The sequence below is a fragment of the Cygnus olor genome, chromosome 13 (genome assembly GCF_009769625.2).
Source record: "Cygnus olor isolate bCygOlo1 chromosome 13, bCygOlo1.pri.v2, whole genome shotgun sequence".
NCBI lineage: Eukaryota > Metazoa > Chordata > Aves > Anseriformes > Anatidae > Cygnus > Cygnus olor.
In genome coordinates, this window is record NC_049181.1 from 10,027,360 (window position 1) to 10,053,969 (window position 26,610).

Consider the following 26,610-nt stretch of genomic DNA (forward strand, 5'->3'; position numbering starts at 1 on the left):
GGAAAGCAGGGGCTGCCCGCAGGTTTCTGCATCTTTATTTGAAATGAATGGTTTCCAGAGACACAGGGTTAGTCCTACCGCCCTGTTATCACTACAACAAGACTGGTGAGTGGCTCACTCTCCACATGGACACAGAGGACGGGGGGCCCCGGGCCAAGGCCCAGAACAATATATACAGGCTCAACAGTGCTGAGACCCATGTACAGCTCAGGAAAACCGACCAGAACACGAGGAGGGGCAGGAGGCAGCAGGGAAGAGCACAGCGGAGCCAAGCCTGCTCCAGGCAGGGCACCGGGGCCCTGCAGCTTTGGGAGGGAGGGGAGAGGCCAGGCAGAGCCCCTTGCTTCTGCCAGCAGCCGCCCGAGCCCAGAGCAGGAGCGGAGGGACCTGCCACCGCCGCCAGCGCCCCGGCCAGCTTGCACTGCTGGTGGCACCTCACACGGGGACGGTGGGGAGAGGGGCAGCACTGGCACAGACCCGTGTCAGTCAGTTTTCTGCTGACTCAGAAAACATCGACAAAATTGAGGGAGGCAGCCCAACTGGGTCTCAGCCCTCGCGTTCCAGCACCGCCTCCATCTGCTCCCCACAGCCAGCCCGGCCACCTCCCGCCCTTGAAAAGAGCCCTTCCCCTACCCAACAGCTCACGTGCCACCCGTGGTCCTTCCCTGCTGCTTTGAAAACACTGTCCCACTGCAGCAGAGCTGTTCCTGCCACGCCACCTGCAGCCTCCAAGAGCTGATGCCAAGGGAAGGGGGAATTAAAAGCCTCAGGGGCTGCTGGTCCCAGGCAGCACTCTGCCGTATTGTGCGGTTCCTGCCCCGGGGCAGGGGGAAAAGGGGTTAGTGTCAGGGGAAGGGGCCGCAGCCCTGGGGAACAGGAGGACAGAGCCAAGCTGGGGCCACTGCCCTGGGGGCTTTGCCACCTCTGTGCTGCAGGGCCTGGCCTCAGGGAAGATGGCCCACACAGCTCTGGGACATGGCTGAGCGCAGGCGCCACGTAGGTAGGACAGGCCTGTTACGAGCAGGATGGGATGTCTGAGTCCGGTAACGATGAGGGGACAGCACTGCTGCAGCCCCGGCCCCACCCTGCGCTGCACGGCCCCCACAGCAGGAGGCAGGGAGATGAGGGTGTCCAGGGCTGGAGCGGAACCAGCCCAGCAGCACCTTGTGCTTAGTCCATGTCGTCCTCCAGGCCACTGAGCCGGCTGTGCTCTTCATAGATCTCCCTCACTGCCAGAATGCGGTTTCAGCATGCTCTCCAGCATGCTCCGGTCCATGGGGATGACTGAGTACCAAAGTGGGGACTCGGCGATGCACGGACCGCTCAGGCTGCAGGTTAGAAGATGTCGTTGCGGTTCCGCAGGCTCTCAGGACTGCAGAGGGAAAGGAAGGGATACAAATAGAAGGCGCTCAGAAAGCCTGGCCTGCCCTCTCTGTTAGCCCTCAAAGGCTCAAGACTTGGCAGACTCATCCTCTGGCAGGACGAGGCCACAGACTGAGCCTGTAGCTCCTCACTCTGGAGTGAACTCCCTAACCAGAAAGCAAACACACCACACACCCCTCCACGTCTACAGAGGGCTGAGCAGTGAAAGAGGCCAGAGAGAAGTGTTCTCTCAACCACAGCCTACAAGCAGTGCAAACCCTGGTCAAGGCTTCAAACTCATAGACAGATGTGCAGAGAACAGCAGCCACTCCACAGGGTCTCCCTGAAACTGAGAGGTGGCCCCAAACGTCACGTGCCTCTTCTCCGAAGACTCACCATTTGGAGAGATAAAATTCATAGAATTTGACTGGGCATCGGAGTGGGTTCATCCTGTTCTCCCGCTGCTCCAGCATTGGTATCTCCTCCTCACGCTTCCGCTTCCAGTGCCACCATCTGCAAAGGGGTAGAGAATAGGATCATGGCTGGAACATGATGGGGGGTGGGAGAGCAGGGAGACGGACAGAGAGATGTTTCGTCAGACCCTACCTCGGCCCTTCTTCTGCTTGGCAGGGGCATAGTAGCGGATGCTCACTACCTTTGTCATGCCCCGGGCTGTGGTACACTTGCGGGACTGGCGCACTACGTTGGTGAAGGAGAGCTGCATGTGCTCCTCCGCTGTCTGCAGCCCGAAGAACTTGGTGTGAAGAACATGAGGGTGTTGAGGAGCACAAAGGGTGAGGTAAACGCCCAGCTGCTTACACTCCCAGAGGTGCTCCTCCTCAACCGTGAGAAAAACCGTGTCTGCAACACAGAGGAAGAACCAGGTCAACCACCCACAGTGGCCTCGTGTTCTTTCAGGAGGAACTAGAACTATGTGCCTGCCAGCGATGGCTGGGAGCCAGCCCCACGCATCTGGAGAACGTGGGCCTGGAGCAATCCCTTCACCCTGCACAGGCAAGCTCAGCTCGGTGCTGACGCTTCACAACACCCACTGCCCCCGAGGTTATTCCTCCAGAGCCGTTAGTGGATCTAGATGCTGGCTCTGCCCAGCCACGAGCTGTCCATAGCACAGGCAAAACACAAGCTAGAACCGAATCAGTCCTAACAGCTCGTCTCTATAGATGGCCACAAAGCAGACTGAGGTCAGTGCTCCACCACACTGTGTGAGGTGAAAGAAAAGCCAGTTCCTGTCTAGACACACGGGTCTGGAGCCAAAGGCCTCTGCTCAACAGCTGACACGCAGAGAGAGAGGCTGCATCTGTGAACCAGCACTTGACAAAAACACTGCAGGGAAGGGAGCCCAGATCACAGCATCATGAAAAGCCTCCTGCAGAGCTTTACGGCAGTCTGCTCACAAGGTAGCAGCGCGGCAGCCATGGCCAACGCTCAGCAGTGTGCAGGGTTTGCCCACGCACTGGGAAGGAAAGGCATGGGCCACTGCACCTGTTGGGTTGGTATCCTCTTTGCCAAGGTTTAGACATCACTGTGAAGTGAACTACTGTAAAAATTCAAACTGTCCCAGGAAACACAGCAGTCATACTCTGCTCCCAGCCAACCTCACTCTGGGCAACAGAAGTTGCTGAGGCATAACCCGGGCTGGCTCTGCTGTCGGCGTGGGACAGTAAGACCCCAAAACACAGCAGGACAGCACTGCCTATGCCAAGAAAGAAAACCGAGGCTGGAGGAGCACAATCTGACTGCAGGATCCAACGCTAGAAGCATAAACAGGGTATGTGCGTGGTGATTCAAGGTAATCTGGAGACACATACTGTTTGGTAAGATTGTGGGTTGCCAGCCACTCAGGGACTTGTTGAGCTCTTGCACGAAGGTCAGGTAGTAAGGTCTGTAAATATATTCACCATACGATTGTTCTCGAGCAGGTACTAGAAAGGACGAACACACAGTCAGGAGAGACACGGTAGCACCTGGAGTGCAAACCCTCCCCAGAGAGCCCAGGGTGCACACACACAGCCCCTCCTTGTACAGCCAGAGCTACAGAGCAGAATCCCAAGACCACCCACTCCTGAAAATTGTGAGGGAAACCCAGGACACGACAAAGCAGACGTGGTGCTGAAGAAGGGACAGGGTTTGGGGAGAGCTCCCAGCCTTCCCCAAGGGATGTGCAGGAAGGGTGCAAAGCCATAGCCGTCACCCTACCCACTGCACTCAGGAACAAAGACCTGAACCAGGTGGGTTGCTGTCCTAGGTCACCAGAAGGCAGAACAAAGGGAATGAGCTCCCCTCACCAGATCTGCCCCCCAGGTCTGACTGTGAAGGACTTGAGGACAAAAAGCCCTCCCTCACCTGCTGGATGCCTAGGCAGAGGTAATAGATGCTGTCTGGTTCATAGCGCTCCCCATTGGGCCGTGTTATTTCCTTGACAAACTGAGCCAGGCCGTAGTTGAGCTCAGCTGCTGTGCAGGCCAGGATGTCCTCCTTGATCCTCATGGGCTTGGCTGTGGAAACAAGCACCCACAGCCTCAGACAATAGCCTGCAGGGTCAGGAGCACCTCAACACCTGGGGCCCAGCTGCTGGGAGGTTTCTGCCACTCCACCCCATACAGCCAGGGCACTTACGGCCGAAGCGCAGCTCCTCTCCCTTGCTGGTCTCTCCCCCTGCATACTTGGCTTGCACCCAGGACTTCCAGGCATTCACACCGTACGAGTAGTGAGTGCTGTGCAGCTGGGCTGACTGCTCATCGAGTCCCGGGAACAGCTTTCAGAGAGCACCAGACGCTTCTGCCCTGCAGAAAGAGCACTGTGAGATGAGACACGTACCTGGGACAGATGCGAGGTTCCCAGCCACTCCTCAGGCCTGCTGACAGCCAGCTCCCTCCCACGGTGCCTATACCCCTGCCAGCAGGCATCCTCCTGCTGACAGCCAAGGCAACAAGACCCATTAGTTATGAGGATCACAGGCAGGAAAGAGGCCAGCTCTCACACGGCATGTGGCATCCAGGGCCCCTCCAAAGTGACAGGCAAGTACTTGCATTTGAAGAGAGGCCCATAGGCCAGGCGGGCCCTGAAAGGAGAGGGTACCACCTCCCCAGCACACCTCACCTCCGAGTATGTCCAGCTGGCAGCTCCCACTCCAAATCCACACGGCTTGAGCAGGCAGCACCCACTAAGAGCTCACCTTTCGGACAGCACGAGGCAGCTCTTGCTCTGTGGACACATCATCTGGCCCCACCAGCCCACAGTCAAGAGGAATCCACACTGGGGTTGATGTCCAGAGGGTCTGAAAGGAAACAGAGGCAGAAGAGCTCAGCTCAGACACCTCATCCTGTCCCCAGCAGAGGTAAGAGGCAGGCAGACGTCTAAGCCAGATTACTGTTCTGGCCTGGTTCTTAGCCAGAGGTAGAGGGAACACGTAGCCCAACAATTCGCACCCTCCACCCTGCTTGGCATGAACATTTAGCCACAGCCCAACAAAGGAAACAGCTTTACCTGCCAGAGTCTCAGCTTTCTCAGATTAACCAGAACCCAAAATTCTCCCTTCTGACAGTTTTGGTTTTTTTTACACTTCAGGAACATTCATCATCCCCTCACACCAGGCCAGCACTGGTGACAGCCTGGCACAGGCACCCCCAATTCTCTGTCCTCTGCTGCTAGTATACTGCCTCAGAACTGCCGTGCGTGTCCCCTGCCCCCTCCTTCCCACCTCCTGCCCTCCAACAGACACACTCAGCAACTCTGCCATCTCCCAAGACGTCATGCCCTGTCTAGGTCTTTCAGGCCTTTCTGGATCCTCTGGAATCATTATCTGTAAACACGCCAGCACCTTTGCCCTGCTCTTTGTGCTGTTAAAATCAGCTTCTCGTTCCCCCCTCTCTACAGACCTATGTCTGCAGCAGGTCGGTTAGTCAAAAAACACAGACTTGTTCAAAAGTGGTGGTCTCACCCCCGCTGTGAGCAGTCATCTGCAAGACCCTCAGTTCCTGGCCTCAAGTGGGGTCAGTCAGAGGGCATGGGGAGGTAAGTTCACACAGGTCTTAACGCTGTTGGCAAAGGTGGGCTGAGGGCAGCAGGAGGACCCTGCTGCAGCGTGAGCAGCCCCGCATGCCTCCTTCACCTAGCTCTTACTCTTAGGGAAGTCAGCCTCCAGGTCCTGGCCTGGCTCATCGAGGACGTTTGCCATCTTGACAGCCATAGCCAACACATCGTCCCGTGCTGGTCCAAACAGATCGCAGTCCTCCAGGAGGACCCTCTGCACTCTGGTACTCACCAGGTCTGCAATGCAAAAGCAGATCAGAAATACAATTTCATAAAAGTCTTTTGTCTGTTTTCCCTGTGACAGCTGGAAAATGAAGTCAGGCTCCCTGGGGCACAGTCCTGGGCTCAGAGCAGCCCCACAATTGGCTGCACTGTCCAGCTTTCCCTGGACAACAAGAATCTGCACCTCTGTCCTCTCCCCAGCCATGGCTCTAGTCGTTGGGCTTAAGGAATGCAGTCCCCAGCTAAAAGATCTGTGAGGTCAGGACTGCTGGTCTGGCTGGGCAGCTGCTTTAGGTAAGAGCCTGAACAGCCTTGTGAAAAACTAACGCATGTGTGCCATGAGCCTGGCACCCCCACAAGGGTCAGTGGCTAACACTGCTCCCTGCTCCTAGTATTTCCTCAGCAGTAGTCGAGGGCTTGCTCTTCTCTTCTCCTTTTCAAAGGCTTTGGGAGAGCTGCAATCTGGACAGATGCTCTGGCTCCCAGAGCAGGCAAACCCCACGCGACAGCAGCTGTTGGGCCAGCCCAAGCCACGGCCGAACCTACCGCACAGGTCTGAGGAGGCCTTGTCCAGTTCCTCAGCCTCCGCAATCATCTCTGCCATGGCCAGGATGTCAGCCTCCAGAGGATTGGAGGGGATCTTCACCTTCAGCTCCTCAATGGTCTCCACAATCTTATCTGTGCTCTCCAGCGTAGTGGGCAGGAACATTGGCACAGGCACCTGTTGACAGTGGCACAGCAGGCAAAGATCAGACACATGCTGCACCCGCAGGGAGCTCTGGCTCGGCCGACTGCTGTGAAAGCAGAGGCAGGAGTAGAGGACAAACAGAGAAGCAGGAAGGCTGCAGCGAGGCAGGACCTGAGACAGTAAGAGAACACAAGCAGGTGAAGTGTGTCGCTTACCGGGACAGGCATGGAGAAAGGCACAGGTACTTTCTGGCAGTACATATGCATAGGCACAGGCACGAAGATCGGGACTGGGATTGGCAACACAATCACCTGGGGCTTCCAGTCAGCCTCTGACAAGAGCAAAAGTATGTCAGTGAGCTTGCTCCCGGCAGCTCCTCCACCCAGCCGAGCTGTGCACTGCCATGCCCACGCAGCCATCCAGCACCACAGCCTTTCCAGCCACCAGCGTCTGTGACTTATGGGCAGAGCTGGAGCAGCAGCAAGCCAGGCAGCCCTGCAACCAGAGAGGCTTGCCTTAGCAAAGGTGCAAGCCCTGCTCTTATGTGGTCCTGCCAAGAGGTCTAGTTGCCTTGTATATGCTAGAGATCACACACACACACGTGCCCAATGGCAGCTTCACAGTGGAACCTGTTCAGCAGACAGCCCCTCAAGCAAGCTGATGATCTCTAGAGGAAAACAACTTGTCCCAAATATCGTAAGAGAGGTGGGATCATGCTGCAGCGCTCTCTGCAGCTTTCCTCCTGCTGCTGTTGGAAACGGGTGCCCTACCTCCAGCCTTTCCGTGCGTTCCCCCACACGTCCCTAACTCTCCTCAGCATAATGCTGAACACCCAGCAGCTCTGTAGAGCATTTCAAGCTGGATTCACATTCCACCTGGAGCAGGGACATGCTACCTGCCTTTCCAAAATGCCCCTTCAGTCCTGCAGTCGTGTCTTACTTTCCTACCTGTCTGACATCCTTTGGACTTCATTTCTATCTTGCAGGAAACACCCCGGTTCTGCATCAGTGGTTTACACATGCAGCTTTGTTCTTCCGAGGGGTGGCTGGAACTGGAGGGGGCGGGGGAGGCGGCGCGGCTGGAGAATCTGTGCTGAGGAGGTCTTTGCTGACAACTAGGAAACGCAGAGAAAGCAGAGAGGTGGTGTCCACCAAAAGCAGCATCACCTCTCCTCAACCACAGGTACAGCCTCCTGCAGCCTGGCAGCCCGCAGCACACATACACATGCTCCCACGGCTACTTTTGGCCAAAGGGCTGCCAAGCTGATGATGGCAGGCAGCAAAACCTGTGTGAGATCCCTGCAACAGCCAGCAGGGAGTCTGGCACCAGTCAGCAGCAGGGAACTCAGTGGGACAGGGATTATGCCCAGGCACAAGGGAGCACCATGCAAAGAGGAGCCAGCACCACAGTGGGCAGTCTGCTCTGGTGTCTGTATTCATTGTCGGGGAACAGTTATTTATCCCCCGTGCAGGAGATGTGCTGAAGTTGCCCTCCCCAGCAGCTCTGCATCAGCTCCACTGCCCAGGCCACCACCATCTTAAAATGCACTGGTTGTAAATGAAATCTCCGCAAGCAATGGCAGAATCTGTCTCTTTGGGGACAAACACTTTATGCTACCTTGCAAATTCCTAACTCCAGCGGGCCCTTACCGTGTTAGTCTCTCGCCTTCTGCGGGAAGAGGCAGGTGGTTTTGGTTCTGAAGACGACCTGCAAGAAAAAGCAATGACTCTTAATTTAAGAGCTCCTCAGCTAAACAGGTCCCACTGCTGGGACTGGAGGTGGCAACAGCCACAGGCCAGAGGGCAGTGACGGGCTCCCCAGAACTGCTCCTGGCCGCTCCAGGAACAGTCATTCCAAAAATCTCTAGCCCTAGCACCTCCGAAGACACTACAACTCCAAAATCAAGTCATTGCCATGTCATTTTGAGTTCCCTTGCAGTCCACCCCATTCCCATCACAGCAGGTCAGGAGAAATCCCAGCCCCTTGTGGAGAGAGGAATCCAGGGCTCTATTCCCAGCCTCTGCCTACTGGCTTGCTGTACCGAGCCATGGCCCTTCTCTGTGCCTCCATCTCCCTGCTACAAATATCTTGGCAAAGTGCTTCGAGATCCCTAGGAAGAAGGTGACAGAGGTAATAGTTTGCTATAAGGTATCCCAGAAAATACAGAGACAGCTTTGCCCAGCATTAGGGATGCAGGAGAGAGCGGATCACCAGCAGGTAAGAGGCACATGTGGCAGACACTAGCCTCAGATGGTAACCATATCATCCTGGCTCGGATGATAATTCTGTCTCGCTTTGCAGAGCACCTGCACCCATCTCGGAGGCTGATGAACTAAAAGCACCTTCATCCAAGTCTCCCGTGAACCCTGGTTACCCATGTGGCTGGGAAAAAGAATTCCTTCTGCAGCACTGACTAACTGTGGGCCATGCACGAAGGAGACACCTGCAAGGAAAGCAGCAGGCGTCGGCACCCAAGTGGAGTGGCAGGTCCATTTGCTCCTCCTACAGATAGGCTCTCCGGGAAAAACCCAGACTCCCAAAGGATCAGCACATTGGCATTTATACTGTGCAATTTCCTGCGTCGCAAGGAAATCCCAAGAACTTTGCTCTTCGGCAAACGGAGGCACAGCAAAAGCCATTTGGTGACTGCCACAGAGGGGACAGGCAAGTTCCAGCTCAAGGAAACTCCCTAGCCTCCAGCTGAACATTCAGCCACACATCTGCCATATCTCAGTGGGTCCAAGAGCTCCCTGTGACCAGTCCAAAGTGGATGGGCAGCAGGAGACACAGAAGGGAAAGACAAGCTATGGAGAAGAGTACAAGCGGAGTCTGCTAAAGCAGAATAAAAGCAAAGGTCATTGTCTCGCAGGCCAAGGATTTAGGACAGCAAGAAGCAAGAAGATCCTCACACCACAGAGCTCTACACGCTACATGTCCAGGCTCTCAAGAAAGCTGCGGCTTGTTCTTTACTCTCATGCTAACACCAGCAAGGAACTGTCAAGGTATCAACTGCACCAACCAAGACGACTGGCCCTCTCTCCTCTCCAGATGGATAGCCCTATACAGAGCCTGATCCCTTTGAATTCTTTGGGCAATGTTCTGTGGCAGGAGCTCCTAAATCACTTCTTACAGAGACTGTGTTCCCAGCAAAGCAACAGTCACTTTTATAGTCAGCAAGCAACCTCAGGATCACCAGGCAGGCAGCAGCCACTGCAGGAATTCCTGATCGCAGGAATGAATGGATTTAGGCAGCCACTGGCTAGAAAACAAGCAAGTAGTCAGCAGCCCTGCCCAAGTTGGACCTAAAATGCAGGTAGCCCCTCACCAGCTTACAACACCACTGCCAGATCCACAGGAGACCCTGACGAGCAGGCAGAAGCAGTTCCTCACCAGTGGTGGCAAGCTGCTCCTCCCGCAACGCCCTGCACAGCACACGGGGCAGCAAAGCTCTGTGTAAGCGCACAGCAGCTCTGGCTCCAGCATCCTTCTGCTGCAAGCTGACCAGAATGGCACAGTCCTGGGCAAGGTTGTCTACAGCTGTCCCACAGCTGGCAGGTGATGGCTGTGCCAGAGCACAGAGAGGGCCCCGCGCCACCAGCGGCACTTGCACTGGGCCTTTACCAGGCCTGCAGATTGTGCTCAGCCGAGCGCTCACCCCTGCTGAGGGGCATTTCCTTGGCTGCCCTCAGAGTCCTCGGCCTCACAGGGTGCACAGAAAGGCAGCTGTGACACAGTGAAGGGCAACACGCCGCATGCTTAACAGCAAAGTTCCTGCGGGCCTCCAGAGACACGGTGGAGGGGGATGCTGTTTCTTGCGGTCAGTGGTGTTGGAGAGGGTACTCAAGAGAGTCTTGTGGTCCAAGTCTCCAAGAGGCAAGGGCCTAATGGTGTGAAATAGATGCTTCCCTTGTCAGGCAGTGGCTTGTTTGCTGTGCCTGTGTCCCCAAAGCAGCGTTACTGGTGCCTCACAAGTAAGATGCCTTGAAAGCAGAGGACAAATCAAGCAGCACAGCTAGGGCTGTAGAATCACTCAGTGAGCTACAGGAGCTGGCAAGCTTAATGCCTCTTCCTCCACTGGGGCAGCAGGACACTCTGTGTCCCATCAAGCAGTCTCTCTCTGGACACCCCAATGCCAGCTGAAACCAACAGTTTTTCATCCAGGTCACGCCAATGTGCTGTCACTCGAGCTGTCACCTCACACGGCATTTTACAGAGCATGGCTCTTGGAGGGCAGGTCAGGACTCCCCGGCTGGGGGAACCTGCTGCTTCTGGCAGAGCAGCTCTGCTGTGCTCTCCAAGCAGTGATGACATCCAGGGTTTCCCCATCTTGTGATTAGCTCACTGCTGTCAGGAGAGAGGCACCAGGAAGAGCCTGGGGACGGAGGATGAGGTCTCTCATGGGAAGGTCTTCCTCTTGGTTTCCCCTCCTCAGCACACCCTAGTCAGGGTTTTACACCTCACGAAATTCCAGGGGGCAGCGAAGCACTTAGCCTGCGATAGCGGTATCTGTCGAAGCTTGATGTGCTGAAGGAAGTCATACCACAAGCTGCCGGCATTTTGTTAGCTACATCAGATTACCTAGAAGATCATGGCCTACGGAAGACCGAGCAAAGTGAGACTATGCGAGTGTCCAAGGGCCATGCGATGTCTTGTCACTCTCACTACGAGCACCTTCCGTCCTGAGGGACCCCAAAGCACTTTGCAATCTTCCATAAGCAACTGGCTCAAGTTAATGATAGGAAATGGGGCAACAGGCAGTGAAAATCTCCTCTCCAGCTGGAACTCCACAGATGCAGAATGGGGTTATCCGGGACACGGGGTTGGCAACTCCCCAGAGCTGCAGCGATCTTTGGGTAAGTGGTAGGACTCCAATCTAACATCGCAAGACAGAGTGCCTCCAGCGGCTCTGCGCTCCCTCAAGATCGGTCTAGGTTCAGCTCTGGCTGAGGAGAGCCCACCTACAGCATCACCAGCACCACTTCCTGCAGCACCCTGCGTTTTCCTTGAATGCTTCCCATCCAAGCACTGACCTGGCCCAATCCTGATTAGTTTATGAGATCTGAGAAGGTCACAGCTCGGAGGTGGTGTGGGGCTGCAGGTGGATTATCATGCCAAGCCACGCTGTCCCCTAACCCTGTAAATCGAGCTCTCCGCTGGCAACATGAGGATGGAGTCGCCCATTAAATCCCTGAGTATCCTCGCTAAGTGTGAGCTACAGGCAGCACGCTGGCACCGGCTCCTCCCGTCTGGGCCCTGTGTGTCATAGAACCATAGACGTTAGAGATGGAGAAGCCCCATTAGGTCCCACTCCGTCCTTTCCCCCCCCAAGGGCCAGTGCAGGATTGTTCCCTAGCGTCTCATCCAGTCCCAGGCAGGAAGCTTCCACCCCTCGCTGTTCAGTCTTCCCTGTGTCTCTCAGACTGAGCTATGCAGGTCCCCTCCCTCCCTCCTACTCACTGTTCAGCAGGCTCTCGGGCCCCTTCTGCGTGTCCAGGTTGGGCTGGTTCTGTTGGTTGTAAAATCGCAGCAGACACTGCTGGTTGCAGAAGTGTTTGATTTGCCCTCGCCAGTGGATGGTTTCCAGCAGCTTCCCCTGACGCTTGCAGGCATGGCACCGAGCTGCCTAAAGCCCGCATCAGCAGGAGAGAAACAACGAGTAACTAACCACACCCCCTCCGAGTGCAACACAACTCTCCAGTGAAAGATGCACATGGCAAGGTGCTGTGAGCTTCCCCACAGCAGTGCCCTGCCAGTGCCAGCCGGGGTCTCCAGCGGTGCGAACTTCTCACAGCAGCACTAGCCGCGGATCCAGCACTGTGAGCTTCCTCAGTGCAGTGCTCTGGCAGGATCAGCTGGGGACTCCAGCTACGTGAGCTTCCCCGTAGCAGTGTCCCGTCATTGCCAGGCAGGACTCCAGCAGTGCCAGGTTCTCCGCAGCAGTGCCAGCCAGACTCCAGCAGTGCGAGCTTCCTCAGTGCAATGCCCACTTATCTGGGTGCCGTGCCCACCACAGCACTTAGCACAAGCTGCCAGTGCCAATACTGACCTTGAAGTACCAGAGCAAGTATTTGCTTTTGCAGTCTTCACTACAGAAGTCCCAGGTGCTGCCCTCCAGCTGCTCGGTGACCGCCCGCTGGCAGGTCTGAGAACAGTAGGTGCAGGTGATGCAGCACCAGGTCCAGGTTCTTGTGAAATCCTGTTTGTAAAGAAGCACACACCCTGCGGAGAAACAATAGGAGTGAAACCTTCCCAGGATGAACTGGGGCCTCCCTGACCCAAACGTGACCACAATCCAGGTCTGCGGAGACAACAGAGCACACGCAACACACTGTAGGGAACAATCCAGCACTGGCCCCTGGGGCTGGGATAAGATGGGACCTCATGGGGACTTGCCATCTCTCACCTCTATGCTTCTAGGAAGAGTCTGACTCCAACCTCCTGTGTGCAGGAACCCAGCAGGCAGGGCAAGGCCAGGTCAGGCCAGCCCAGACGCAAGAGCGTAGAAGTGCATGATGACAGGAGGAGCGGAGCTGCCACCTGCTGTCTCCCCAGCCCCCAGAGAGAGAAAAGCTGTGAGAAAGCCCTCCCCAAGGACACAATGAATGGTAAAGATCTTGCCCTCGGGCCTGGCTGGACAGCAAGCCATCCCCACTGACAGTCCTCCCTTTTCACTGCATGGCGAGGCTCTCGCCCCAGGGCCTGGCTAGACAGTCTCCCCTCTGCTCCACTCCATGCTCTCTTCTCCTCCCCCAGCAAGGGCTGGCATGGGGGCTCTGCCTCTCCCGTGCCTTCCCCAAGTACCTTCGCTGCAGAAGTTCTTCTCCACCCCAGAGAAGCGGATCTTCTCATGCAGCAGCTTCTCCTGCTTGCAGTGCTCACATTGAGACACTACCCCACGCAGCCGCTTGAAATCCTCGCAGCAGTCCTTGCAGCAGAACTGATACACCTTGTCCTGCCAAAGAGACCGCCACCAGGTCAGCCAGGCTGGCAGGAGGTCCCCACGCTTCCCGGGGAAGCGAGAGCAAGACTGTGGGTCTCTGCAGCCGAGGCATTCGTAGCACTGGCTCAGAAGGGGCTCTCCTTTGAGCAAGGAGAGGAAGAGCTCTGTGGTCCTCGCTGGGGTTGGCCTCGCCTCAACGTGCTCCCCGGGGAAAATCCTCACCTGCCAGTCAAGGATCTCCGGCTTCCCACTGAAAAGATTGTGGCAGTAATGGCAGTTCAGGTGGATCCCACCTTCCGGGCTGGTGCGCTGCAGAAAACAAAGACAGCTGACGGAGGGAGAGGCACAGAGGGCAGCAAGCATCCGACCTGCACTACCTCCAGTCATCCTGTCTGCTCCACTGATCACAGTAGTTCACCCGCCCCAATCAGATCTGTGCTGGCTGCCACTGTCAGTGACTCATAGTCAGTCCCTCAGAGGATGTCTCAAGCTCCTGGAGAGCAGACTCTTGAGTAATTTCACTTTGCTTCCATTGTACTGGGTCCAGCTCAGGTAGGCAAGCTTTCAGGCTGCAACCCCTCTGCATTTGAAAACGTTAAGAGACAGGGGCTCTGCTACCTCTTCTGAGACTTTCTCTACAAGATCTCGAAGCGCATGTGCCTAGTTCCTATTTTCAGGGTAACGTAATTTCAGAATTCAAGTAGGCATTCTCGTGCCACTTCCTCTGCTAGATTAAAGAGCCATTTAGAACTTGAGGTCCTGTCCAGATACATTTATTAATAAAATAATCTGGTTTTGTTGCTGATAAGATAATGTGCTCTGCAAGTGCCTCTGTACATACAATTTTTCAAGGCTCACTGTAGTTTTGCAGCTTCTTCAGTACTCTCCCTATTTTTCTTCAACATTAAAATGTGGACATTGGATGAATATCCTTCCTATCTGTGCTTCATTGTAGGTAGATCCTTTGCTCCATATAGGCCCCGAACTTTTAACTGTAGACTGAGGCACTCAAACTTAATAGCTTATCTGCTGCAATCACAGAGCCTTTTCAAGTCCTTACTTTCCAGGACTTACAACCTCACATTACCTGAGTAAGGCTGATACAGGATCTTGCACTGAACTGCATTTAGGTACACGTTAGGAGGAACCCATCTTGTCAAACAATCCAATTGCTTTGCTTTGCCCTGACCTCAGCATGAGTTAACACTTCACCGGTTTTTGTTTCATCTGCAAAATTTTATCTTGCTTACTTTGACATTATTTCCAGATGACTAATGAAGGCGTTGGTATTATTGATATCAATACCCATCCCAAGAAGACATCATGAAACACTCCTTTCGGTGTGGTTTTTTGGCAAGTGTGGTTCTGAGATCTGCCAGTAAGACGTCACCTAATCCAGGTTATGCATGGCTTTACTCACATATTACAATGCTGATTTCACATGGCAAGATTCAAGTGTTTTATGAAGTCTACACCTATAAAGACTCTTCAGCTACCCTTGTCCCTTACCCACAGTTGTGATCTCAAAGGATTATATCAAGGATTATCAAAAAAAAAAAAAAAAGAAAAAGAAGAAGAAATAGAAAAAAAAAGAAAAACAAACAAAAACACAAAAGAAAACACTGCCACTGTCAGTAACTAACTCTCTACCTCTAGATTCTCTAAGTTTTCTCGGTTGCCCAAGGCATGTCTTGGCCTAAGTTTCCCAGGTCTTCCTGGCTGTTGCTTTGTTCTTTGATAACTGTACAAAACTAATATTCTTCCAGTTGCCTTTGAATACCGTGAACAGTTCACGAATGCTAAAACTCAACACCAGAAGACTGAAAAGTATCAGTCAAGCCCTTGAGGACTATTAAGAACATGAGGTCTCCCAGCCTGCTGGCTGTAAATTTTTAGACAACATGACCTAGGTGACTTATGTTCCTTGGTGATACCTGGCTCAGAGTGCAGCTCCGCCTCTTTCCATGCTAGCAGGTGCTGATGGTGCTTTGCTAGCTTATTTGTGCTTTTGCTTGTACCCTTGTAAGGCCACTATGTCCCAAACCACTCATGCAGCGCGGCTCTGTGCTGCACTCCCACTGGGCGTAAGCTGCTAGACAGGACATAATTACAGCCAGCCTTATCTCAGCTGAAGAGAGGGGAGGTAGGGCCAAGAATAAGAAATCGACAACTACAGTCACTGGAACTCCTGTGCTCCAGCAGAGACTTCTTATGGACCCTCCCTGAGGAGCCTGAAGAAGCTGCAGCCTCTGCTAAGTGTGAAAAGAGGCAGGAGCTCTCGGGCCCAGCCCAGCATGAAGGATTTTTCAGTACCTGGAATTTGGTCCAGCAGCTGGGGCTGCAGAACTGGTAGACAACCCGGTCTGTCTTGTTGTAATAGCAGGGTTCAGATAAACTCTTTCTGCAGAAGCTGCAGGGTCTAGGGGGACCTGATGAAACAGACAGGAATTGGTGAGGCCAGCAGCAAAGGACGTGGGACTGGATTCTGAGGATGGCATGCAAGCTACTCACTCATCCTCAGTCTGTAAAGCTATTACCAGAAGGGAAGGGACATGAACACCAGGAAACTAAGAGCCCATCTTCTGCTAGGACAGAAATATTAAACATGGATGGAAAGCAGACTGGTTCAAGGAAGTGATCCTGGCTCTACAGAAATTTGGACAAAACAGACCGCAATACTTGTACCAGTCAACAGAGACCATATGCAGTCCCGGACACCCTGGTACTCTGTGCAATGGAAAAGGCAATTCCAGCACAACACAGTACTACAACTGCTTCCTGCGTTCTCAAGAACAGCGATGGACACTATCCCCTCAGCGTTACAAACGGCTATGTACTGCAGGGTCACTCCCTCGCCACGTCTCCTCTTCCACTTGTCTCCCTGGGACTCCTCCCCAGACACCTTCCCAGGTGAGCAACATGCCTTCTTTCCAGTCTCATCCACAAGCAATAAATAGCACAAAGGAAGGAGTAGTTAAGAGTGGAGAGGTGACTGAATCCCTGTGAGCGCCCTTACCAACCAAGCCTGACTGCTTCACTTTGTGGGAGGTAGTGCAGCAAATGGAGCAGAACAGTCCCATCTTGCCACTGCGATCCACGTTGGGCAGCATGTCGAAGTTTTTGCACAGCGTCTTGCACCACATGCATGGGTAGACTCGGGTGTTCTTCTGCAAACACAGAGCAGAACAGAGCTGCCAGGGAGCCCATCACAGCCGGCGAGGGTCCCATCCTCATACTCCACCCCACTACAGCATCCCACACAGGGCAGCTCTCCTGCAGGGAACCCTTGATGTGAGAGCCAGGCTCACAGTCTGCAGGTTCAGGTGGTAGAAAAAAGCCACCTTTGGCACCTCTGCTTCTCATTTCAGGGGTACCCTGGCAGGAACGCAGAAGTTGGCAGCCCTATCAGGACAGTTAAGTGAAGCCTGCTCAGACCACAGAGGAACAGATACTGCCAAGCTTTGGGGAAGCATCCAAAAGAAGCCACCCTCATGCTAACCGCATTTCCCAGTGTAACTGCACAGTCCAGCTGGATCTGAGTGTTTGACCTGTGGTCCAAGATGGGCCCCAAGCAGTGTAACTAACTTCTATTTGCCTGCTTCAGAGTTTCTCCACAGCAGTCTCTTAAAGATGTTTTGTCAGCAATAAAAGGCCAAGGGGGTTCAAGCTGCCTGCTCTTGCATAAAGCGTCCTGTGCCAAACTGAACAAGGGAGATGTGTACCCACCGAGGAGCCCCCTCTCCCCTCTCCCCCGGCAGCTGACTCCACACACCTTCTTGTAAACTGTTGAGACAGCAGAGTTGCAGAAGCGCTTTTGCTGGCCTTCGTGGAAGAGGTACTCCAGGGGCAAGCCCTTGTTGTAGATATAAAGTCCACAGTTATCACAACAGTTGGTTTTCAGCCCCTTGGTGGCTCGGAACTTGGTGAAGCAGGCATCGCTGCAAATGCGGTGAACCACGTTCCCATTGCTGACCTCGTGCTGGATCTGCAGAGACATCGTTGCTGTCACTCCCTCAGAACACCATGAGGCTCCCTCCCACACGTGTACGCCACTACCACAGCCCTTGGGAGAATGGGCTGTACATTAAAACCCAGGCGAGTTCCCTATTGGAAGCTGCTGTCAACTCAAGCTGGCTTCTCACCAAGAGCCAGCAAAGAAACTGGGAGGGTGGAGGGGCAGAAAGTAACACTCTGCAGGGTGGGGAGAAGCAGAAGCCGTATTTCTTGGAATAAGGGCTAGTTCACAGCAACAAGGCAGAACCTGGGAGTGAGCCCGAGGCAGCTCAGGGACTGAGGCCTCACACATCAGGAGAACCCAGCAAATGCCCAGCCATGGTCTGAGGCAGGGCCAAGGTCTGCAGGTGACAAGCGCCTGATCCGGGACAAGCGAAAGAGAAGGCATTTGCTTACCTCACCAGGTTTATGGCAGACACTGCAACGGATGGTGTCTGAGGGGTCAGCAGACTGAGGTGCTGGTCTCTGCTGCTGGGCCTCATAGAGGGAGAGGCAGACGGAGGTGCAGAACTCATGGAAAGAGCCTCCTGAACCAATCTGGGCAACCACAGAGTCCTTGGTGTTCCAGATCTCCCTGGGAATCAAAAGACATATGTTAGTGCAGGGACACACCAGTCCTGCCACAAAAGGGTGGGGTGGCATGCTGCGGTTGCAGGGACTTTGTGATCCCAAGGAGGTGGCAAGAACTGGCCCACAGCAGCCTCTGCTCCAGCCCAGAGCGGCGGTGCCTGAAGATGAAGCATGCAGGAGGTTGTTTTGAGGGGAGGCAGGGATATGGGCCACTAAGCCTGGCAGGGAGAAACAATAAATAATGTGAAGGGGGTGGAGGGAGGATGGGATACACAGTGCGTGAAAGAAGACATGGGGCAACACCTGGCAGTGGACAAGAGTGATGTGGGCGACAAAGGAAGCATGAGGGTCACAGGGATGGGTACTGGCAGGGAGGACTGTGGGGCAAGTGAGTGGGGTCACAAGCACAGGATCGCTGAGGAAAGGGGAACGATCACTCACTTTTTACAGAAGGTGCATATCTTCTTGCCAGGTGGTCTTTTTGAGAAGGTGGTGAGACAGGAGCTGGAGCAGAAGAGCTGAGGGAGCCCTTTACGCTGGTAGGCAGTTTGGCCCTTCTGCAGAGGGGTCCGGCAGTTGGCACACGTCATCTTGGTGACAGTAGAGCGGGCAGCTCGCTGAGCCATCTGCGTGCGTAAGGACATGCGCGTCGAGCGTCGGGTACGAAAAGGAACAAAATCCTCGTCATTGGGATCGTCCACCATTGCATCAGAATCTTCATCAGAGACTGGAACTGCAAAGCAGCAGACAGAAGATGCACAGAAATTCCCCATTAGGAACTGAGACAGAAAGTTCTTCCATGAGAAGCATGCTGGGGCTTTCTGGGGTCATCTTGCTGCAGTCCCTCTACATGCATTCTACCTTCCTGGTTAGAATGATAAAGGGACCCTGAAAAGATATTCTGTTGGAATCCCAGATGAGGCAGAAGGTCTTTAAGCAAACTGGGCTTAAGTACAATTCCTCTGGAGGAAAAGTCATGATTCTCCAAGGTAGAGCAGATGCCCCAAGTGTGAACAGTTACAGCAGCAAGCCCTCCAAGAACCAGTAAACCTTAAAAGGAACAAGCTGGATCACCAGACACTTCTCCAGTACAGGCAGACAAGGAAGGACCAACAGAAAAATGCTAGGGAATGTCAGTGCAACATTCAGCATCTCAAAGAACAGAGATTTCAAGTACTTTCACAGGGAAGTCCCCCAAACACAACCTTCCTTCAGACAGCCTCATGGCATAGAGGCAAAGGAAGAAAGGTCCTGGCTAAGGAGATGGAAGACGGATTTCCTGGGAACACCCCCAGAGCCTCATCCTATTATTACTTGTTGCTTGTCCACAAACCACTGTAAAAATCCTACAACCCTCTCCTCAACTTAAAGGTGCTGAGAAATCAAGGCAAGAACCCTGAAATGAAAACTCATGGGCAAAGGGACCTGTCCTGTGTAACAGGAAAGTCTGTATGAAAGCTCCAGAGTCCCTACCCCCATCCTATTCACAACACAAACTGCCTGCCTGTGCTGGGCCTAGGCCTTATGCTCTGGCTGAAGGCAGGCACCAGCCAGCCCCAATTACTCACTGCTCTCAGAGGAGTTCACAGTTTCAGGCCTGGCAGTTTCTGATCTTCTGGCTCGTTCACTTCTTTTCTGTTCCTAGAAGACATTCAGAAAATACTTAGACTAACCATCTGCTAGGACAACCATGGATAAATATCTCAGATCACAGCGCAGTTTCAACTTCTGGGTTTTGAATTCCCAATGACTAGGCTGAAAAAGGAAAAAAACTCCATGGATACCTGACCAGAGATGGCAAGAGGGGAGGGTGAGGGGGAAACAGGCCTATGGTAATGACATTCCATCTGGGGGTGGCAGGGAGAGAGATGCTGAAGCCACATGTACAGCACAGTGGCAGCACACGCAGGGACCACTCCATCACTGGAGACGTGCAAACTCCTTCTCAGAGGGGTGACCAGACAGCCAGCGTCTCTCAGTGAGTTTGGCAACAGCCAGACACCCTCAGTTCTCCGGCAGCATACGTACTTGACTGCATTCTCCTCACCTTCTCAGCTGGCGTCTCGCTTCCCTTCCCAGACAGGCCTTGTCCTGCAACAGAAGCACAGAAGAAACTTGAATCTCACATCTTGCTTTTCTCCAACAGAAGAGAGACCTCCCTGCACGTGGGGAGGCAGGCTGGGCAGCCGCCTCCAGCTGCGTCTGGCTGTGCAGACTGAGCATCTCCTGAGGATGGCCAGCCCGGGCAGTGGGACTTTGCCTATGGGAAAATCTTCTCCTGGTAACCCTCACCTCCAGGAAGGACTCCAGTGATGAGGAGTATAACTTAAGATGATGTACAGCAGCAGCTGTATCAGGGGAGCTCCTAGCTGACACAAACATTAAAAATCAAAGTTAAAGCTACGAAAACCAGAGTAAGAGCTTGTGTGCGCCAAAGGAAAAGCTTCCAGAACATTATTCCTAATAGGCGAGACACTTTTTCCACACCTAGCCCATCAGCAGCATCAACGATTTCCATGGCAGGGGAAGATGGGGAAAGCTGGAGTTGAGAACAGCCTCCAACTTCAGACTGCAGCCTTCTGAGCTACAGGAAGCCAAGTTCTGCAGAGCCAACAACCTACCTGCTGGTGGCACAGCCTCCTGTGCCTTTGGTACACTACTGTCTTTAAGGGAGTTGTTCCCGTTATCATCTCCTTCCTCCGCCTGGTTTTCCTCCGTGGGCTCATGGGGCAGAGCTGCTGTACTATTGTCCGGGCTCAGCTCCACCTCTGCTTCCCCTGCAAGCCCTTCCCTCTGCACAGGTGAGCTTTTCCTCGGCGCCTTCAACCTCGTCTTTTTTGACTGTTTAAGACTGAGTTGTGCAGGGGCCGCTGGCGGACTTGAGGATTGTGCTGTGGTTTCTTCTGTGGCTGGGGCACGGCTGAGGTCTCCAGAGTCAGGAACGGGCTGTGGGGGCGATTCAGGGGCATTGTCATCAGATGGCGCAGGAATAGCAGCAGCACCATCTTCCTTTAGGTCCCCAGAATCATTTTTTGGTGCATCTTCCCCTTCTTTCCAAGTTTCCGGAACAAGGGCTTCTCTAGAGAGGGCAGAGGAGTCCCCCGGCCCATCCTCCGCATCCTGGGAAGGCTGTGCCTTATACAGCCCGTCCAGACCCTCTGATTTATCTAGCTCCATCAAGCCAGCAGTTTTATCCAGGTCATCTAAGACACCGGGTTTCTCCAGCATGTCCAAGACACTAGGTTTATCTAGATTGAGGTCACTTGATTTGTTTAGTTCAGACAGGCTGTCCCCCTTCACTAGAAGGTCCAAGTCCCCGTCTGCGGTCATCTGCTTGGATTGATCCCAGTCAGGGGGCTGAAGAACTGAAGCCTCCTGGGTAGAAGCTGTTTGGGAGCCCAGGAGATCTTCCCCAAACTCCATGTCAGCAGGAAGATCGCCAATAAGTGGTTTGTCAGGCAGAGACAGGGGGTCCAAAGATCCCGAAAACTCACTGGAATCCATTTAGAAGATGACAACTGGAAACGAGAGAGAGACTTGCAAGTTAATGGAAAAGAGACTAATGGTGCATGAATTGCCCACTCCTCTGAACATTGCTGGAGTAACTGGAGGCCCGGTAAGATTGCTAGCAATACCCAGCATCCCAGCAAGTCAATCACATCTGCCTGTGGGGTTACAAAGCTCCGAAGCCGAACAGCAGCAGCGAGATGCAGCCATTCGGCAAAGTAAACCTTTCAGAATTCTCTATAGCATCCACACCCCTCACCGCAGCGTGGCAAACAGACTTGCTTATGCTAAAGGACACAGTGGGATACCAGAAAGGATTTGAGCACCAGTTCAGGAGGCTTCACGCAGCTGTTCTGCAGTGCGTAATAAGCCCTGCTCTGCCTTCCTCTACATCTCACCAGACCCGAATAATCCGGCCTGTCCTTTCTCCTGGTCTGTTAGCACACAGCTAACCCATCTTTTATTTTTAAAATATATTTTCTCTTAAACACAGAGGCAGGAAGAATTTCTTTACGGCTCTATAGTCTGGGCCTTGAACAAGATGCCACATGACAAAACGCAGGAGTTTTGTCAGGGGACAGATACAAACCACGTTACCCCTTAACGACAGCCTGGGGCCATAACTATGGGGGCCAACACTCAGAGAACCACTGGAAAAAAATGAAGTTAATGCTGGGGGGGGGATCCTGAAGAGTGGCGTGAAGAAGGGTAGGAAAGGAAGAACAAGTAGCAAAGCAGACAAGCACACAACGCGCAGTTGGGAAGAAAGACCAGTGTGGCTTGGCAGGGCACAGAGCACTCGCGCAGGGAGGTGTGCTGCCATTTACCGCCACCAGATGGACAAAGCTGCAGCCCAGCTCCTCCAGTCAACATCACCACAAGGCAGGAAGGGCAAGACCATGAGGTGAGGCAAGAAGGCGTTTATATTCCTTTGGCTAACAACGAACCACATCCCTGCAAAGGGACAGAAGGTGAAACGCCTGAAGAGGGAAAGGGAGCTGGAGCCTGCCTGTGGTGATGCACGGTAAGGCTTGATGTAGCATCACGTCCCCAAAACAGGCTGTACCTAGACACTACAGGGAAGGAAGGTGCTGTAATCAAAAGATGTGGCACCAACCTATTCCCCTATTAGAATCATCCTAATCCTAAATTTGGCACTGTTCTGAACCCCGAACGTTCAGTATTCCTGCCTATTTGGGCTCACCCAATAGTGAGCATAATACACCTATAGCTATGAAGGAGGAGGCCTGAGGTAATTTCACTGTGATAGCTGATCAGTTCTTCTGTTATATCCTTCCCCCTGAAAGGACAACCGAGTCTTACTAATGGTTTACTCAGAACTAAACAAGAAATATTTGGACAGAAACGTACCCAACTTCTGAACCTCATTTAAGCAGGAGTTGAAGAAATGATACCTTACAGCTGGAGTTCGAAGTCATTATCTCCTTATTTTATCTAAAAACACAGCAGCATTTTCTGTTCCAGTGACAGATAAGCACTGTTCCCCCAGTCACAAACAGAAACTACAGAAGTTGTCTTCTTCAGAGTCTCAGCAAGTTTCACCAATAAAGACTGATTATTCCATTAATTTTCTTTAGTTACAAAGAGAAAAAGTTTCCAGAATGAGCTATTTCTAGAGCAATGCAAAGTCTAAAGTGCGTTTTAGGGTGGGTGACAGGGAGAAGAACAGAGTGAAACACAAGTAAAGACATTTGAAAGAAAGGTCATAAGAAGCTGAAGCAGGTGAGAATCCTCTCAAGACAAACATGTTTCCTGCTGCTCTGAATACAAACAACGCCTCCTTCTCAAAGATGTCTGTCTGGAAATCTGGGTGCGGGACAACAGACCTTAGAACAATAAGCAGCAGCAAGGTTGAGCCACTCAGATGAGTAAGGCAAGCTCATTTATACACTTTTGTGCAAGTCTGCAACGAACCAGAGAGGTGATACTCCTAAAGTATTTGCTACCTGCAGCTGGCCTAGTCTTTGCCTAGTAGAAAGAGACCCTGGGAACAATTTTGGAGCGTAAGAAATCCATTTTGGCATTCCTTCCTAAAGGATAATGCAAGCAACAATCTATGAAAATCTATGAACTCGCCATGCTACTTGCGTACTCTACCAAAAAAATGAAGGCACCTGGTTTCAATAGAGCATACCTTAACGCTGGCTTTCAGGCTTTGTGCACTAGGGCGTTATGATGCAAGACAAGACTCTGACAAACTTAATGGTGACGACACCGACCAGCACAATGGTCTTAAAGGGAACAACTATTCTGCAGGTTAAGTCAACTCCAAAATACTGGTATGTGGTGGGAAAGCTATGCGGACAAGAAAGACCTAAGAGTCCACAACAGGACCACTCACTTGCAAGTTCTGGTTGGAAGCACAGTGCTCGCCCTGTGTGCCCAAGCTCCTGTCCTCTTTCATCAGCTCTGTCCGAATCCCCCAGCAGAACAGCTCACATTCTGGTGAACAGCCCGAAACATCTTCGCAGGGTGTGCAAAGCTAAGGACTGCCGCAGTCAGTCAAGCAAAATGTCCATCTATTCGAGCATCCCATTTCTATTCACACCAAGAGTGGGTACCTGGGGAGAGAGTATGAGAAACGTAACTAACTGGACAATTCCTCTTCAGGGCATCCTCCGATCAAGTGGCGATCGGCTGCTGAAGAACTGCTTGGCTCGAGCTGCACTGCTAAGAGGCTGTACTGGACAAATCCTCAATGAATTTGACTAATCCCCCTTTGGACCAATTTATGCTTTGGGCCTCCAAAGTTCCCATTGTAACATCTTCTGCAGCCTAACATTTTGTTTTAAAAAATATTTTTTCTGCTGCAGCAGAGCTCCGTGACAAGTAGATGCAGAAACAGATGGGTGCTGACTTCTGATGTACTTATAAAAATCTGGAAAAGCTGATAGAGTTAGTGTTGAGATGGACCCCAGGAAGTGATGATGCCGCAAGCAGTTTGGGTGGGAAAGCAAGGAATGCTTCTGCCCATCACTGAAATTCTGTTTCCCTGACAGCAAAGTCTTTACAGCGACTTTCAACTGCCGGCTGATCAGGATCGAGAAGGCAGCCCGTAGAACAGGAGAGAAGGATGCTTTACAGCTCCGTGGGTTGCTCTGAAGCTGAACTCAACCCGAGAAAATTAGAGCTGCCCAGCTGCAGGCAGCAAGGTAAGAAACACTGCTTCTTTCGCTTGCCCCAGGCTTTCAGATTCATCTGGACTTTCTGCTGAGCTTCACAGTGAGTTATGCTGCCAGCTGAATGTGAGCTTTACCTCCTGGTAAGGTCTCTTCTCACTACCTCTGACGGATGAATAATAGCTTATTGTTTCTGGCAGATGCTGAACTGATCCACCACATTTCATCTCCTTTTTATTCCAGGACTATCTAATGCACAGATCACTCACTGGGCTCCCGTCATCGGTCTGCCTGAAATCTCCCTCTTTTCCAGCCACATACCTGGCAAGGAGGGGAGTACACTGGAAGATGACTCCATAAAAAAAACAGGAGACAGCGTGCCGAAATCCTGCACGTTTACACAGACTGCCCTATCGGACGTTTGGAAACCCCTCACTTGGGACTCAGCACCATCCTCTCCAGAATATTCAGCAAGGGATATCCCTGGGAAGATCAGGTTCAGAGCAAAGCCCCCTGCACGACAGCCCGAAGCACAGCGCTTCTCAGGTACGAGAGTTTCTGGAGAGGCGACAGGACTGCTGAGGGTCCTCCACGAGCATGCAGGGCGCAGCTCTGACCGTCACATCCACCTCTGTCGGGACACTCAAGTCTCCAAGCGACTAGCTGGGGCTTTATGTACCTTGCTAAAGGCACCACTGGTGCTGTACCTGCACACATCTTCCACATCTGAGTGTCCTTACCCAGCTGACTATTAGCAGGGGAATACATGGCCTACCTGCAAAAACGAGGAGCTACCATCAAAGATTTAATTAAAATCAGACAGCGAGAAAAAAAATACTGCCGATGCTCCCGCACCATGAGGTGAATGCCTCGGAGGTCTCCGGTGCCCACAGAAGAGCACAGCTACCGGCGACTGCCTTCCCCCAGCAAGCCGACAGCGCCTGCTTGGGTGCCTCTCCCAGGCTTGTCACTGGATACGGATTCAGGTTTTAAAGATTTTGAAGGCTGAAGTATTTACTTTTTTCGCTAGAGATCATTTGGTATACAGAAAGCATTAAATAATAACTACTATCATTAAGACACTTAAATGAACATTCCAGCTAGCTCTCACCTACGAGTTCTGTAAGACCTGAGCTGAGAGCTCTGAAGGAAATTCTCATTTTGGCACCAAATTTTAGAATAAATTGTAACACCCAAACTAGTATTTCCTGACAAAAACAACGGCGGTCAATACATGGCTCCATCAATAAAAAATTAAGGAAATAATATAACGTCCTACCAGCATGGTTTTAGGCAACAGATCTTCATTAAGTATAGAGCCTCAAATGACAAATACGGTAAAGGCTAACTTCATTGTTGCAATCTATCTGAGTTTACCTGGGCAGCTTATGGCTTTCCAGATTTAAGCACTGCAAACATTTATTACAGATTGCCTAACTCATTTTAAAGCAAATTAATTTATGAAGAATCACCGGGGAACCAAGCATACTACCGCGGACCAGGTTTCAGCCCAGTCAAAATTCTCTGGAAAGGAGCAGAAACAATTTCATTATTCACTGGTGGTTTTGGAGGGGCAGCCCTGCGCTCCCACCTGGCAGCCCAAAACGCATTCAGAGAGCACAGTGCCTCCGGCGCCATGCAGTCCGTCACTGCTGCCACACAGCACCGCGATGGACCATGGCAATCGCCTTCTTGGTAGTGTGCCTACACATGCAGACACATACTGGAAGAGCTGAGGTGCTTGAAAAACAAAACCAAAACACATCCGACCCAGTACTAGGAGAACCCCACCGCTTCAAGAATCAGTCATCGTTTAGAAAGCACGTTCCATTGATAAACCTATTTCATTATAGAAAGAAACGGGGAGATGCAACATGACCCATCTCAAAAAAAACCCACAAAGATGTATAGCAAAGGACTCTTTGGAGGAGCAGGCAAACGCACAGGAATGCTCCAAAGGCTGGAAGTCAAGGTTCAACAAACCCAGAAATAGCTATTACATGATCACCACCACAGACAATTGCCTACTTCAACAACTGACCCAGCGGTATGTAAAATTGCAAGTCAGAGGGTTTACAGCAGCGTTCAGCAGTTCTCCTCAAGTCAGCTGCAGC

At 52.5% G+C, this 26,610-nt stretch overlaps 1 protein-coding gene and 1 long non-coding RNA gene across 2 annotated transcripts; one reads left to right on the forward strand and one right to left on the reverse strand.

Annotated features, from left to right (window-relative positions):
* Positions 1 to 19: 19 nt before the first annotated feature.
* On the reverse strand, positions 20 to 24,027 carry ZMYM3 (zinc finger MYM-type containing 3). Its single transcript, XM_040572389.1, is given in 35 exon segments — positions 20 to 1,245; positions 1,247 to 1,315; positions 1,317 to 1,337; positions 1,339 to 1,372; positions 1,759 to 1,859; positions 1,964 to 2,124; positions 2,127 to 2,160; positions 2,162 to 2,223; positions 3,192 to 3,263; positions 3,266 to 3,305; positions 3,727 to 3,878; positions 4,000 to 4,092; positions 4,095 to 4,180; positions 4,548 to 4,628; positions 4,630 to 4,660; positions 5,506 to 5,652; positions 6,184 to 6,358; positions 6,541 to 6,656; positions 7,273 to 7,347; positions 7,350 to 7,412; positions 7,415 to 7,439; positions 7,975 to 8,032; positions 11,779 to 11,948; positions 12,372 to 12,544; positions 13,127 to 13,277; positions 13,488 to 13,574; positions 15,579 to 15,694; positions 16,282 to 16,432; positions 17,038 to 17,250; positions 17,676 to 17,853; positions 18,291 to 18,582; positions 19,418 to 19,490; positions 19,897 to 19,940; positions 20,471 to 21,367; positions 23,719 to 24,027. Coding segments are annotated over 34 exon segments (4,302 nt in total). The 5' UTR covers positions 21,354 to 21,367; positions 23,719 to 24,027; the 3' UTR covers positions 20 to 1,170.
* Positions 24,028 to 24,194: 167 nt separating this feature from the next.
* On the forward strand, positions 24,195 to 26,381 carry LOC121077280. The gene is made up of 2 exons (XR_005823971.1): positions 24,195 to 24,781; positions 24,866 to 26,381. It is a non-coding gene; the product is annotated as an uncharacterized LOC121077280 (long non-coding RNA).
* The last annotated feature ends 229 nt before the right edge of the window (positions 26,382 to 26,610 follow it).